At 42.3% G+C, this 16,763-nt stretch overlaps 1 protein-coding gene across 1 annotated transcript; it reads left to right on the top strand.

The window, feature by feature from the left end:
• The first annotated feature begins 583 nt into the window (after positions 1–583).
• Positions 584–16,559, top strand: LOC129091949 (rho-related GTP-binding protein RhoQ). The gene is made up of 5 exons (XM_054599659.1): positions 584–821; positions 1,118–1,176; positions 10,201–10,365; positions 13,845–13,940; positions 15,544–16,559. Exons 1-5 carry the CDS (start codon positions 680–682, stop codon positions 15,703–15,705), a joined length of 624 nt encoding a protein of 207 aa, XP_054455634.1. The 5' UTR covers positions 584–679; the 3' UTR covers positions 15,706–16,559.
• Positions 16,560–16,763: the final 204 nt, after the last annotated feature.

The raw sequence follows: 16,763 nt of genomic DNA, 5'->3' as shown, positions 1-16,763 counted from the left end.
GGTGAATGATATGTAACATACTACTGACTGTAAGTCGCTTTGGATAAAAGCGTCTGCTAAATGACTGTAATGTAATGTAATAAGGACTAAAATAATTTAGGGCTATGTTTTGTATTTAAGCTTTCTTAAATGTATGATGTAATTTCTCACAGTGGTCCACACATTTGCACTTTATCCAGAGCCCCTTGCTTTTCAAACCCAAGCTCCGCCTCTCCATCAAACTCACCCAGCTTGTCCCCCGAGCAGCACAGTGCGCACAGGCAGCGACAGAGAGCAGAGCCGGCGGTACAGCGGTGGAGGAGAGACAGCGGGACACGACGGAGCGGCAGCAGCGGCAGCAGCGGCAGCGGCAGCGGCAGCGGCAGGAGCGGCAGCGCAGCAGCACGGAGCGGCGGTGCTTCTCGGGGAGAGAAAGGCGGCTAGAGGGGAAACACCTCTGTGGACTGAGGGGTTCATTTTGTCTGCTGTGGAAACTTAACTCTTAAGGCTACAACTGTGACCGGAGGTAGAGGTGGTGAGGGGGGGTTAGAAGATGCAGTTCAAGTCCGACTCTGTCCGCCTCCGACGCTGGTGATGCCCGGGGATCACCGCCCAGCAGCAGCGGCAGCAGGAGGAGGAAGTGGGGGTCAGGACAACAGTGCGTCGGGGGTCCGGTGGTGATGATGGTAAGGTCGGGATCATGGCTAACGGAACCGGTACTATCATGTTAAAATGCGTCGTGGTGGGAGACGGTGCGGTCGGCAAAACGTGTCTCCTGATGAGCTATGCCAACGACGCCTTTCCAGAGGAGTATGTGCCCACAGTCTTTGATCATTATGCAGGTAGGAATTTTGTTTTCTATGGGCGTTCAGCAATAACATCACGTCATATTGATCTGCTTATTATCTGTATTTTGTGTAGCCTATGAGAATTCTAATCTATAAGAGTGAGTGAATTCCCCATTTCCTCTTCCTCCCCCCCAACTGCATTGGCCTGCATCTGTTGCTATAATCAAAACCACTTGTTTGCCTCCTTCATAGCAGAGAGGGGTTGGGGTTGGGGGGACCCCTCCCTTTCTGCCCCCCCCCCATCTCCCCTCCTTCCACTCAACATGCTCTTTTGTCGTTTCCTTTTGCAGTGAGTGTCAACGTTGGAGGAAAGCAGTACTTGCTGGGACTGTATGACACAGCTGGACAGGTACAGTAGATTTTTCTCTCTTCTCCTCTGGCCAGGTCAAGGACACACACACACACACACACACACACACACACACACACACACACACACACACACACTCTGTCTCTCACTCTATCTCGGTCCCCCACATGTGCTCCTGGGACCAATAACTTCCCGACGGTGCCTCCAACAGGCGTCATATTCAGGCCAGACACTAAGCTGCAACAGGTGATGTTTTTTTTTTTTTTTTTTTTTTGCACATGGGTTGACTGCCAGAGTGTGGTGGGCCGTGGACAGTGATGGCTAGTGAAGGGGGTGGGGTTCAATAGTTCTATTATGTGGAGAACAGGCCTCCTATGTGCAGTAGTGATGTCACAGGTTTGTCAAACAGTGCTGCCCTAATGCACAGGCTTTTTCTTCACAATGTGCCATTCAGCGGGCAAGAGTTAAAACTGTACTGAAAAGCCAATGGCCCACACACACACATAGACACACACACACACAATAATGTTTCCGCTCAGCAGAAGTGCGAGTGTAAACACACAAAGACAGAGGAAGTTATGCTAACACACGACAGACACAGGCTCATTGAGGGCAATCGGCACAAGACGCGGTTGGTTATTCGCCACCAGAACTTCCTGACTTAAGTTTCAGGGTAAATAATGATCAGTCTTGGTCTTTGCGATAACGTAAGCCTCTTTCCCACTGGGCAAAAAAAGCCCCACTCACACCCACTAACATCTGGCTTTTGTCTTCAGTGGTAAAGGTCACAGTCGGCATTCATTCCCGGGACAAATTTCCCTGCAGTAGTCCCAAATATGAATCGGTTCCAGCTCCGATCGGCGGTGATGGAAACATGACATCATATATAAGTTATATAATATATATATATAATAGTTTATTCATAAAACTATAATTTCCCCCTGTTTTTTGTTGCGATGCAATGTAAGGCGGGTTGAAGTGAATATATAGTAGTAAAAATAACAGGTATTTGGAAAATTCTTATGATTTATTAACATACAAAACATAACTTAATATGCTCTCCTCAAAGCCACAAGACTCCAGTCAGACAACAGTCATTTTACCTCGCTGATCATCGTGAAGAAGCACTTCATTCAAACTCAACAGAAACAAAGTAAAACTTATCAAAACCATCTTTGTTGGTTTCCCACTGTTCCAAAAATCTCAAACTCTGGTTTGAGAGTTTGAGAGACTGAATAAGTATCAGATATGCATATATATAAAAAAGAAGAAGTAACCAACATAACATTTTCACTGTTTACTAATCCTGCTTCCTGTCAGTGAAGTCTAACATGATACACCAGAAAAAGAAAACAAAACAGAAAGGCAGACTTGTCTACTGGCAATAACAACGAGGGTATTAGATAATAAGGCTATAGCTAAACTGATTAGTCAAGTAATCAACACCAATTCATCAGAAACTATTTTGATAATCCATAAATTGTTGTTAAAAAATGTTTAAGATTAATTGAAAATGATTTTGGTTGCAGACGTAGATCATTAATACACACCTTTTTGAGGGCACATGAATCCAGGTATTTGATGTTTATAGCATAAAAGTTTTTGACCACTAGAAGCGCTGTGGAGCAACGTTTTGATGAGTGGGTCTGTATTGTGCACATACTTGAAGTGGGGGCCTGTATGCAACACTGGCAACAGCTCTTCCAGCATTCATAGCTATAAATATGAAAATTATTGCACCGTAATTTTCCCACTAAAATATTTAGTATCTTATCCACTTAATCGAGGAAGTATAAATACTGCAAAACCGCACACGGAACGAGTGGGAAGGGAGGTGAAGGGGTGAAACAAACCTGACCGCTGTTTGTTCCACGTGTAAAACGAAGTCAATGTTGATTTATTTGTCACATAACTTGCATAATGTGGTTACAGCACTTCCGTGGTTATTTAAACCCAACCAACAATCTGTTCCTAAACCTAACCAAGTATTTATTTTTCCTAAACCCAACTGAGTAGTTTCCTGTTAAGAGGGAAGTTTATTTTAAAAAGATCGTATGCATGTAACGAGCGGAAATTGACCTGAGTTGCTGGCTTTTGTAGGAAAACAGACGAAAAATGAGGAGTAACTTTTAGCAAGAAATCACACAGATCGCTGTATGAGGATATGTTGCAGCAGTACACATACATACGATGCATTTTGGTGAGCAACACTGTATAAAAACGCAGGAATTACAAGACTCCCTTGAGCTCCGCTGTAAGACTTGTCCCCATTCTCTGCCCCAAGACATTTAGCCTCCGTCTTTCCAGCGACCTAAAACGGTGCACATGACAAATGTTGAATAGTTAACGCTTTCCTCCAGGCCGGATTTAACTGTGTGAAGTCAGAACGAGTCACAATCTGCAATCCGATCCGTTCATCGGAAAGAAACAAAAACGAGGCGCTTAAAAGGTCAACTGGGGGAATATTCAGCCGTCCTCTCTGCTCCGTTCATTCACAATCCCTAAATGCACAAGTCCATGAATAGCAAATCACAGCCTCCCCCCCCCCACCCCCCAAAGCAGCTACCTGTGGCTGCGTTGTATTTCTGTTCTCGGGGGGAAAAACAGATGGTTGGAGGTGTTACTACTGGCTTGCAAAGAAGAGGAACACAACCCAACATTGTCTATTCTGGCGTGTTTGATATGGTGTGTTTGTATGTCAGAGCAGGGTTTTGTTTTTAGCTGATTCAGAGTATCTCTGAAATGGAGAAGTTCTCCCAGATGTCTGCCGGCGGTGCTGCCGGCCACCGAGAGTAGAGTTACTGCTCCTTGAAAATGCCCCCCCACCCCCCTCTCTCCCCAGACTCCGCTGACCTCTTCATGCCGAGCACAAGGCCAGCTGGTAATGTTTATAGCCGCGGCATCTGATCAAAGACCCGGGCCGGCGCCCCAAGGAGAGAGAGAGGGGAGACGGTGAAAGGAAGACAGAAAAAGAGGAAGAGAGGGGGAGAGAGACGGGTGGGGGAGGAGGGGGTGGAATTGCCCAGAAATTGGTTAAATCAGTCCTCTCAGTTTCATTTTCCTTTCCCTATGACTCTTTCATGTCAAACTCCCCCGACCTCATCATCATCTCCACTATCTGGCCTGGGCGACACATGTTCAATTGGCTTCAATCTCCCGGTAATAATGATATTTCTCGCACGGCTGGAGCTCCCACAATGCTTTGCTGTTTCCATGAGGGTATTGGCAGCATTACAGAAGCAAGCCCCTTACATGTCAGGGCCACACAATCACGATTGCCGCTCTGCTCTGTCTGCCCTTATATTGATATCGCTGCCCTGACCGCTATTGTCTGCGCGCTCGCCACGTCACTCCCTCCAGCCGCTGCCTGTTGAATTATTCCATATGGAGATCTGCAGAGTCTGTTTTTCCGCTGAATGTGACGAGGGAACAAAGGAGAAAGCTTTTACTTATTCTCCTCTTGCTGCTGCCTCTGCTGCTGCTGCTGCTGCACTTGAGCAAATCTAGCACCGCTGCCCGAGGAGGAGCAGGAGGAAACAGGAAGTGGATGCTAAGTGCCGTGGTAGCCATGGAGACGCTTTAGGTAGAGGGATCCAGGAGTTGGGATAGGATCCGTGGCCCTGATGCTCCAATAACCCAAAGCTCAGCCCTTCAACTGCTTTCACACTCAACTGCACATCCTTTGATTACTTTTACCACTCCACTCCACCCTCCCTCGTTACTGTTTGGTACAGTCCGATGAGTCCTTTTTGACTCAGCACACCAAAGTGGCACCGTGACACCCAGACGTCCCAGTGGGGGTGGGAGGGTGGAAGGTGGGGATGACGGTATGGGTTGGAAGTGGGTGACTGGAAATGATTTTACACAGCAGGGGAGCCAGTCACCACTCTGCTGCTTGGACACAGTGAAACCGGAATACTAGAGACTGTATGCTTCACCTCACACTTTCAACTTTAGATTTTACACTTTAGCGTAGCCCTTTATTCTCCTGTAGGGAAGGAACCTCCACTATGGGCGGCTGTGGCTCAGTGGAGAGCAGGGTCGTCCTCCAATCAGAGGATCGGCGGTTCGATCCCTGGCTCCGGCAGTCCATGTCGATGTGTCCTTGGGCAAGACACTTAACCCTGAGTTGCTCCCGAAGGCTGTGCCATCGGTGTTTGAATGGGTGTGAATGATTAGAGAGACCCTGATGGGCAGGTGGCACCTTGCATGGTAGCCCCTGTCATCAGTGTATGAATGGGTATGAAAGGGTGAATGATTAGTAATGTAAAAGCGCTTTGAGTGGTCGGAAGACTAGAAAAGCGCTATACAAGTACAGTCCATTTACCATTTACCATTCACTCTTCTTAGAGAAACGATTAGGGCGACAACTGTTTCTATTCATCAATAAGTTGTAAATTAATAGAGTCGTCTGACTATCCAATTCCCAACAGTTATTCAAACTAGGCAGGGTTTCTAATCCTTTCCTGCCAAGGACTGTCCTATTTCTTTTGATAAATGAATCAGACAATTCCAGCAATTTAGCATGGCACTTCTATATAGTCACCAAACTCAAAACAGACAGTTTGAAAAAGAATTGTTCAGAATTTACACAGCAAAGGCAGAAATATCCAGACTTTTAATCCCTAGTATGGGTGGAGCTCCAAAAGCACCGGATCCTACACTTACCATGATGCAACCAATAGCACAATTTCCTGCTTGGCAACTGAACATTTTTCAAACAGCTCATCCAAGTTTGTCACACAAGTTTTACAGAAGTTGTATGTTTCTCATTGGAAACGGAGACTATGAGAAAGAACCAAACCAACAATATGTTCCTCCATCTCCAAATACTTTTGAGCCCTGACTGCTATGGTTATACTAAAAACCAACATCTTTAAAAAATATTCTATCATATCATATTTTCCCAACTAAAGTAATATATTTCGTAACATTTTAGGGAATAGTGTGAAAAGGATGTACATGAAAAGAGTTCCCTCAAATGATGATTCATAAAGAGATCTTAGTTTATGTCGTGCCATGCACAGTTTGTGTGCCCCTGCCATTAAGTGCCATAAAGGCAACATTAAGCTGTCAGATCTTTGAATGGAGCATTGCAGGATGTGCCCTCACTGCACAGGCATGAATGCATCAGCGCCCAAAGCTATTATTAATGATCATTAATCACCATTAAAGGGCCAGTAAAATGAAAACGAGCATAAATAGATTTTTTTTTTAATCCTCAAGGTTAAATACAGTTTCCAGAAATATGCATATTTGCAGATCAGAGGCAGAACTTTGTGAATAGAAAGCTTGTGTCTGGGCTTGCGTTCCAGCCCAGCGGCCATGTGAGAGCAGGCGTCTCCGACTCTTGTTTATGGAGCCCCGAGGACGCTGTTGGCGTAGGATGGAGAGAGAAAAGAGGGTGCGACGGGAGGAGGGAATGACTCACTGATATCATTGCACTCATATGTCACTGAGTCAACAGAGCGCAGTCACACGGCGACCCGAATGAAGACGCTGCCCTGATGGAAATGGATGGAGAGAAGTTAGCGTTTAATAGAGATGGCGCTGTTGTTTTCTTTCTTTCATTTCTTTCCTCCCATCATAATATATTTTGCTCCAACTTGGAAAAGCTGCCATGCAATGTCTCAGTGAAGAACTCATGAATTGTACTAATAAATATGTATGACATATACAGCGGGTAAAATAAGTATTGAACACGTCACCATTTTTCTCAGTAAATATATTTCTAAAGGTGCTATTGACATGACATTTTCACCAGATGTCGGTAACAACCCAGGTAATCCATACATACAACGGAAACCAAACAAATAAGTTCAGAAATTAAGTTATGTGTAATAAAATGGAATGACACAGGGAAAAAGTATTGAACACGCTTACTGAAATGTATTTAATACTTGGTACAAAAGCCTTTGTTGGTAATGACAGCTTCAAGACGCCTCCTGTATGGAGAAACTAGTCGCATGCATTGCTCAGGTGTGATTTTGGCCCATTCTTCCACACAAACAGTCTTCAAATCTTGAAGGTTCCGTGGGCCTCTTCTATGAACTCTGATCTTTAGTTCTTTCCATAGATTTTCTATTGGATTCAAGTCAGGTGATTGGCTGAGCCATTCTAGCAGCTTTATTTTCTGGTGTAAACATTTCTGGACCGAGTGCTGATCAAACATGAGATTGAGCGCCGGTAGCTACGTAGGAGTACACACTCCTGTCTGTGTATCCTTATATACACTCCTGAGTGGCTAGCGGGACACGCTGTCTTTGGTAGTGTGTCGGGGGGGTGCTGAGGAAACAGCGTGAGAGGCAGAGATGGGTCTCCGAGAAGCTCCGGGCCTGTTTACAGTAAACTGCTGAGTGGCTTACACCGTGTTCCTTTATGTCTGTGGCTCTCCAGGGGGATCGGAGAGTTCACTTGTGCAAGCAAAGGTCACACACACACACACACACAGAAACACACAGACAGCGTATTTGATCCCATGTGGCAGATAAAGTGTATCTTTGGGGGCGGATGAAAGCACATAATGTATAAATGCAAAACAGTACGCGCTGTTACATGTACTCCCCAAGAGGTTAAAACGAGCTGCATATCATTAGCGTCTAGGATTGTTATAATATAAATGTGATGACTGTAACAGATTTAGCTCTACTGTTTATACCAACGTACTATCCCTTTGATTTTTTAGGTTATATTAGACCATTTTAGGAAATATTTAAAATATTTACAGGATTGTTGCATCAGCGTGAAAAACCTTTCAGGTATATCCTTAGCTTGATTAGCACCAAACATACTCTCCTATCTAGTTATTTTATCTGGAAAACGTCTCCAGTGATGGTGAAAGTTCATTCTTGACCTCAGAAGCAGTTGTTTGAGCAAAAAAATTGATTAGACAGAAAAAGAGCCTTAACCAATGCTAGTGTGCCAAATTTTGTGGCAATCTATCCAATAGTTGTTAAGACATTTCATTAAAGATCAAAAATGTTTTCGCCACGCTGCTCGCACGGCAAAAATAAATAAACTATATCAGGATAATCATCACAGTACATGTAAAAAAATTATCATAATGTCAATATATATATATATATATATATATATATATATATAGTACATTTTCGGGAAAATCTATTTTCTATTGAGTAATTGTTAATGGATATAATGACAAGATAAGAATGTCTGTTTTTGCCAAATTCAGGGAATTTAATGCCTTATTTACATTGATTTAAAAATCTGGTAACAATCCAGTCTCTCAGTAAAACAGTCTGGCTCATTGATCAGTGAAACACACCCCCCATATTAAAAGGTATACACACCATGAGGTAAATTTATATCTTGTCATTGTATACAGTACCAGTCAAAAGTTTGGACACACTTCTCATTCAATGGTTTTTCTTTATTTTTTTCTACATTGTAGATTAATATTGAAGACATCCAAACTATGAAGGAACACATATGGAATTATGTGGTAAACAAACAAATGCTCAACAAACCAGAATATGTTTTATATTTTAGATTCCTCAAAGTAGTTGAATGAGAAGGTGTGTCCAAACTTTTGACTGGTACTGTATGTCGTCATATTGCCAAATTTGATCTGCATCACGCAGCATGCGTATCAGTCAATTTAATACAAATCTTGGTCTTAATGTTGTTCTTTCACCATATTTCAAAACCAGACGTGTCACATAGTGTTTGCGAATCATCCTTATCCTTTGCCTCAGCCTGCACAGAGCTCCAGATGGTTTGCATTCATTACTGATTCATCACATAAGGGAATTCACACAGTGTAAGGTAAGCTGTCGGTCACAGTTGGTCTACTCGAATGACTGTGACTGTCAAAAAACTCAATCATCTCATGTGGCGATCACCAACCTGCTGGCACTCAAAGAAGTTCAAAAGGATGATTTGAAATTTCCTGCATGAGCCGAGCTGTGAAATATTCTAGTCATTTGCAAGTAAGAGAATGAACAACTCATAAATATTTTTAATCATATCCACTTGAGAGCAGTTGAGTCATCTACAATACGAGCACAGGCGTGAAGATTTGTTGGCCGTTTTCAATTTACTCCGATCAAATATAAAGTCGGTATATCCTGAATCCATTACACGGGCAACAAAAGATGACACATCCCGTCTGGCTGATCTACTGCTGTTTGGAGAATCCTTAGCTCCTTCACATAACCGTTCCCCTCAATGAATTTGCATGACGAGGATTTGTTTCTTGGGTTATAGCAGTGTGATCGTATTGGACCATTTTGCGTGTGTTTGGCAGCGAAAGGGACTCGCTGAAGGCATCGGAATGAAAGGCTGTCATGCCAGCGCTCCGTTGTCCCGTTGCAACCGTCTCTGGCAAAGCAGGATCCAATTTGCTTTGATTTCAGTGATGTAGGCAATAAAGTTTCCCAGACGAGAGAGTGAGATTGATATACTTGGTCCGATCTGGTCTGGTTGAGTCATATCAAATTACTGGAGATGCATTGATCGCCCTCGTCTTTAAGCTAGCAGGCAGAGGAGCATCCAGATTTGTGCCATGAGAAGAAGAAGTTTGAGGGGTTGTGAATATTCATATGTGTGTGCAAGTCGGACACTCTGTCAAGAAGGTTTATCTTTGGTGAGGACAAGAGGGCGCTTGATCCGACGCACGAAGGGCAGTCTGTGAATCAGCCGCACAAATATGGGAGATTGCAGTGTGTCTGGTTCTCGGTGTCCCGTGGCGATGCCTTTGTGCTAAAGGACAGAAAGTAACCCGTTAACATCTCTCTCAACTTGCGCGTAAAGATCATCCTCTTCACAGTCTTTTCTCTTCATAACTCAATTCCAAATTGTGGTTCTTCAGGCGTATCTTTCCTGTCATAATATTCCACATCATTCCCATAAAACAGCCAAGGAGCTAGCTGAGCTCAGGAGTAAAAGTCTGTCTTGTGTTTTCGGAGCTCGTTTTTCTCACGATTTAATAATTCATGAGCAGTAATTTTCAGATGTTGAGAAACGGAAATGAATCACGTCTGCTCACCTCTCCATCCTCACCTGACCCCGAATGGTAACTATTCCTTTCCCGTCCTCTTCCAGGAGGACTACGACCGCCTGAGGCCGCTGTCCTACCCGATGACCGATGTCTTCCTCATCTGCTTCTCGGTGGTAAACCCTGCCAGTTTCCAGAACGTGCGCGAGGAATGGGTGCCCGAGTTGCAGGAGTATGCGCCCAGCGTCCCCTACCTGCTTATTGGCACCCAGGTGAGTTCAGAAGACACCCTTCCTTTACGCTCAGATTCAAATGAATGCTTATATGTGATTTTATACTCTTATATATGCCTGTATACAATACAATATACAATATCAAAATCTGTCACATCTCTATCTACAGTGTATCAAAATGATATGATATCAACTGTCTACAATAATTAGACTCCTTTGGCTTTTTGCTGTCGTTACTGTTAAGGATCACACAAGCTGTGATCCTATCACAGTCAGCTACAATGTGAATTTAACCTCAAGAGGCCACCGATGCCAAAAGAGCAATTTGTTAAATTCTGAGACAAATGTGCACCTTAGTTCTGTTGCCATGGGCATGTTCCCAAACCCTGAAGGAAGTTTGCATAATGCATTGAGTATCACAAAACCACACAAGAAATGTTTTTTGAGAGCAATTTCGTCAGATCCTCTTAATTGTTTCAGTCCTTTTTCAATAAATAATGCCAAACCATTGCTGGCACTAGCTTTTAAAATAATTTGTTTTAAACAGAATATCTTTGGGTCTTGGACTGTTGGGCAGACAAAACAAGACATTTAAAAAAGGCCCCCTTGAACTCCGGCAAAATGTAATTTGATTGAGCCTTTGGAGCAAGATAGACAAAGCTAAATATGATTTCTGCTCTACACACGCAAACCGACCTGAAATCAGCAATCTCAGGTCATTTTAAGAGAGAACAAAAAGATGGGCACCAAGTACTGCACTTTCTGTAAACGGGGATGAAGTGTCTTGCCGACGGTCTTCCAAGTATAGTCACACCACCACCTTAGACGTTAGCATTGTGTTCTGCAAGTAACTGTACAAAGCCGTGGTAGCAACCTGTCAATCACAAGGTAGCCATGCCCTAAAGCATACCCTGCTTTATGGTCTATTTGACTTTAAATGGGACCATCATTTATAAATGAACATCATGCTCTATTGAAACAGACTTGAAACTTACAGTTGAGACCATAAACTCATGTTTAAATTGTTTACTGAGGTAATAAATCAAGTGAGAATTAGGGTCATCTTCTCATAGATGACCCTAGATATGCCTGATGAGTGTTAGCAAACAGCTATAGAACGGTTCCATGTGGTGTTCCGTGCCACCTGATGATGTAAATTTGACATTCAATCTTCTTTTAGCTCTGCTTTGGTCTCTACCAAATCCTAAAAGAAATGTCTGGCTTTTCAGCTGCTAAATGCTCAACAGTGTTCGGCAGCTAGTAGCTAACTTAGTCTGTTATTTTATGCTGTGCAGGTAGCATATGTTGGGTTTATTAGAGTTGTTCTGCTCTGTGGCTGGAAATGATGTTGTTGAGAGTTCTGGCACTTAAAAATCTAAACAATGAGCTGAAAGATGCTAAAATGTTTCATAGAGCTGATGGTAACTACAGAGATGGGTGAATATTTTCTGAGGATACATACAAGAAAAATATTTTTTATTATACAAATGTTCATAAGTGAAGTAGAAGTAATTAATAAAACATTTAGCCACCTCTTATTCAGCCATGGAACCCTGAAACTCAGCCATGGCAAAGAAGGGTTAATTTATTCAATCCAAACATTTGGAACAGCCGGTAGACCCATGGCTTGGGATCTGGCTCATACATGTTTAAGGCCACATCCACACTAACCCATTTTCAAATGAATCTGAATATCTTTTGCTGCGTTAGCAACGAGCGTCCACACTATACAGCGTTTTAGGGCACCGAAAACGTAGGAGTTGGAAAACACTCCGGAGGACGGATAAATTTGAAAACGCCGCGTTTTCCTGATAGTGTGGATGACGGAAAAGGAAGCAGTCCGAAAACCATGAGCTAGAGTTAGACCTGCAGTGTTGTAACTAAGCTTGAAAAATAAAACTTCTAAAAACTTCCACGAAATGTGTCTGTTTGAGTTTATGGAGGAAGATTTTAGAGGAAGTTCTTGAGTATCAAGCACGACAAGTATCAAGAGTAGTGTAATCGTATTATCTGTAACCAAGCAACCAATGTACTTCCAGTTTAAACCGGCACGCGCATGCCCAGTGTACGTGAATAGTCACGTGATATTAGTTTTCAGGTAAGCAAGTCTGGACGCAAATCATTTCGAAAACGATGCTGAAATGCATGTGTGGATGGAGATCGTTTTTGTTTTAAAACCCCGTTTTCATTTGAAAACGGGTGTGGACATGGCCTAAGAGGTCTGTGGCTTGATACAGCAGTCACCATTGCCTTAAAGGTCATTTAAACATAAATGTTTAAACCAGCAATTTAAGTATGCAAACATACAAAAGCTGGGCATGCCCTGTGATCTTGAATAGAAGCATCACTAAACTCATGAATATGTTACGAGATGACACTAATCCTTAAGAATTTTTAATTTCTTAAGCTTTTAAACCCACTGCCAATACCATATGTCCAAAAAATGAGAGCTCACTTGTGGGTGGTTTTTGGTCTCTGTTCCCTGGCAACCAAATGCCAGTGCAGCCAAGGCCCAGCAGTGATGAGGAGGACGGAGTGGGTGTCTGATTTATCGTGTGTCAGCTGATGTTTACTGCCCTTTTATCAGTTCCCGTCATAACTCGCTCGCTGCTTTTTGGCTCGATGCTGATATGTACACACGAACAGTGAGCCACGCTGCCACAAATCACACCAGTAGAGAAAAGGGTTGATGAAGGTCGCTCCCAGTGAGATTGTGCAGGTGGATGCGTTTATCATTAACTGGTTATTACAGAGATAGGGATGAGTTGTGTGTGCTGAGCTTTGCAATGAATAAAAGAAGAGTGAGGAACCTTGTGGTTTGCTGTGAAATCACTTTGCACAAGAGCAGGAAGTGTGGGCCTACATGGCTATGTTTCAAAATGAGAGTCAGTTATACAGTTCAGCTCTAATGGCTATGTTTAGAAGTGTGGAGAAAAGTTCTGTAATACTTGATTCAATGTTGTGAAATCAGGCATCAATGAGAAAACTATTTAATTAATATCCATATTATAAATAGGCAGCATCCTCTATTTATGAAGAGTAAAGCCAATGCGGAAGAGCCAAAAACTTGTAATCTTTCAAATAGCCAGCAGGGGGCAACTCCTCTGGTGGAAAATAGAAGTCCAATTGTTGAAGTCTAAGAGAAAATTACCCTACTTCTAGTTTATCGTCCTCTTCAATACAGCATGACACTAATAAGTATTATGGTCCGATTTAGAGTAAAATACACAATAAAGCAGGGAATGCTTTAGGTTTTAATTGAGCTACTAAGCGTTTTGGTTGTACTTATTTCCAGCCTCTTGTGTCACTTCTCGTTGCAAAAAAACAAGATTGCAATGGCCGAAAACTAAGATGGTGACAGCCAAAATCCAAGACGGCATCAGGCAAAATTCTGACCTCTAGATATATAAACAGCAGTCCACAAACCAATGGGAGACATCATGGTGACTCGATCCACTTCTTATGTACAGGCTATAACGGTGACTAAGCTTAGAGGAAATGTCCCTCATCTCTTTCAGATTGACCTTCGTGATGACCCCAAGACCATTGCCAAACTGAATGACATGAAAGAGAAGCCCATACCCACTGAGCAAGGACAGAAACTAGCGAAGGAGGTTTGTATGTTTGTCCTATACTGAAGAAGACAAGTAAATAGTAGCTGGCGAAAGAGACTAGAAGCTTACATTATAATTTTCAGTGCTGTAGGAGTCAGCTGTCAGGGCCAGTTAGATTCCTGTGTGATGATTTGACCCATGAATGTCTCTGTAGGAATGTAATTTCCTCAGTGAAATGCCTGGAATCAGACATCTGTTCATTCCTTGCCTCGAAGTGAATCCAGGAATACATTCTGGGTGGATGTGAATGTCCAGAAGAGAGCCAGGCTGTAGGACATAGATAACAAATGTGGTCTGTGATTAATCGCCCCCGTCAGGCAGAAACACCAAAAGCAAGTCAAACGTTCTAAAATGACAATGTAGGCTCATTTAAATATTTTTTTTGGCATGAAGGTCATAAAGGGTCCATGTAAAATATTTGAAAATCACTGAAATTTGACATTACCTATTACCGACTACTCTATGTATTAGTTTTAGATGGAATGTCTTCCTTGAAATCCATGTCAAGATTCAAAATACTTTAAAAAATGCTCCAAATGGATAGAACCGGTTTTCGTTACATGTCCTATATTTGATAGATCATGAAATGTGACTATCCCCAGTTTTTAGCCTCTTGTGTACCACCGATATATTGGAAACATAGACCTAAGCATCCAGTTTTATTAAACATGAATTCCTGGCAATCTTTGAAAAAGGTTGTTTCTGAACAAGGTTGTTTAACAATGCTAACTGAATGTATTAACAGAACCCTTAAAGACAGTTCAAACAATTTGGATAAAAGAAGAGATTTGCTGCATGATAAAAACATTTTTTTAAGGAATAGCTAGAGCCAGTTAGCTTAGTGTAGCATAAAGGCTTGTGAACAGGGGAAACAACTATCCCGGCAAAGTCATTGCTCCTGGCCAAGAAATAGTCCCCCTGTTTCCGCTCTTTTTGCAGGGAGACTGATGATTATAGTTATATGAGGTTTTTTTTTTATTCACTCCAGACTTGTGCCATAATGGTAGTGTTAAAGAAATGTTACGAAGTCGTGACAAACATGAGATCAGATAAAATTGCCATTGCGCTTACGTAATGAGGTGCATGTCTGAGAGGGGCTTTAGGCATACATAAGGTCAATACTTACTGGCTGCAGATACCAAGAGGCATTTCAGGTCAAACAACCTAACAAGGTCTAGGCTGCTAAATAGAATACATTGGCAGGTAGTCTAAAGCTCATAAATGAACACATATATAAACATCTATCGTTTGTTTCAAGTGTAAAAACGGTGGTTCCCCATTTTACAGGGGGGTTATGTGAAATAGTCCGGCTTATATAAATATAAAACGTTAATAAGTGTGCTTCACAGGTGCTGTTAGGTTTCTGTTAATGACAGAACCAGACTAGCTGTTTTCTCCTATTTCCAGTCTTTGTGCTAAGCTAAGCTAACCAGCTGCTGGCTTTAGCTTCTTATTTACTATACAAAGATGAATTTTCTCATAGAACTCTGAGCAAAAAAGACAATCTGTTCCTTTACCTTTACCTATAATGACTGCTGGTTGACCGGCGTATTGTACTGGAATTTTTGGACTGATGGTCCGTCCTTTCTTTTCTTCTCATCAGATTGGCGCATGTTGCTATGTGGAATGTTCAGCCTTGACGCAGAAGGGCCTGAAGACGGTGTTCGACGAGGCCATCATCGCAATCCTGACTCCCAAGAAAAAGAAGGGAGCTCTGAAGAGAAGACTTGGACCCCGCTGCATCAACTGCTGTCTGATCACGTGATACATAAACCCAGAGATCATTGGGCAACCAACCATAAACCAAACCTGGACTGGAGGCAAAAGACAAGCGAGAGAGAAATGCACAGACAGCAGAGTGAGACAAAAGACTGAAAAGGACAAAACAAGAGCCACTTTTAAGCTGCAGGGCTCTTGAAAGGCCGTAACTCTCTTCTGCTGTCCAACACAGGTTGAGGATGCAGTTTACAACCAAAGGAGCACAAAACCAAGTCAGTTTCTTCTTCTGAAAGACTTTTTGCCTCTAAAGTACCTTCTTTTATAACCATTTTTAATCATTTTATTTCCTGTACAAAATTGTTGCCAGCTTTCATGCAAAAAAAACAACACAAAATGACATTTCAAGTTCATATCATGTCCATGGTTTTGAAAGCTAGGATATTGATTTTTGCTATTGTCTATATAAGAGCAGATCGGAGAAAGCCTGCAGTTGATAAATAATGAGAGGCTGACTTTAGTGACACTGTGACAGTAGCCAGGAGGAATTTCTGGACAAAGAGCGCTGCAGGGATGACGTATTTTTGTTAGCTAACAAAAAGCCAACAGGATTTTCCTATTTGGATTTTGGATTATTCTAGAAAATAAGTCTCTGTGGCAAACAAAAGTTTAGCAAGATACTCTTCACAATTGAACACCACTGTTATGATTTTTAAAGTGTGAATGCAATCGACAGAAGTAAAAAAGATAATGTAACAAACTACACGGTCGCATAACAAGGCTAAAGGCGGACAGGTCTTTGGCTTTATTTAATTTTGAAGTCTCATTTAGCCACTTGTTAGCAACCGCCTTTTATAAGAAACGTAAAAGCTTCAGTGGGCCATTTATTGACGTGTTCTAGATCGTAGATCAAAACGTTAACTACAGGCCCAAAAACCCATTCAAAAAAACAATTGATTTTGAGACGAAAGAACCTGAAGTGCAAAAATGCTGACTCATTTATAGGTTTTAGGACTCATTCCTGCAGCGCTCTATAAGGGCCCAGTTTTTTCCCCCCAATTTAAGATTTATGCTGTGAAGAGTCTGTTGGCCCACAAAGTCTGTTTC

Source organism: Anoplopoma fimbria, chromosome 6 (assembly GCF_027596085.1).
Source record: "Anoplopoma fimbria isolate UVic2021 breed Golden Eagle Sablefish chromosome 6, Afim_UVic_2022, whole genome shotgun sequence".
Classification (NCBI taxonomy): domain Eukaryota; kingdom Metazoa; phylum Chordata; class Actinopteri; order Perciformes; family Anoplopomatidae; genus Anoplopoma; species Anoplopoma fimbria.
The sequence above is the reverse complement of the archived record's forward strand: the minus strand, read 5'-3'. Positions and strand labels throughout refer to the sequence as shown.

Bases quoted from the DNA above. Each gene is read 5' to 3' on its own strand.
- LOC129091949 (XM_054599659.1), top strand. From the start codon at position 680: ATGGCTAACGGAACCGGTACTATCATGTTAAAATGCGTCGTGGTGGGA. The intron at 1,177-10,200 runs GTACAGTAGATT...GTCCTCTTCCAG, and splicing joins TGTATGACACAGCTGGACAG to GAGGACTACGACCGCCTGAG. The intron at 13,941-15,543 runs GTTTGTATGTTT...TCTTCTCATCAG, and splicing joins GACAGAAACTAGCGAAGGAG to ATTGGCGCATGTTGCTATGT.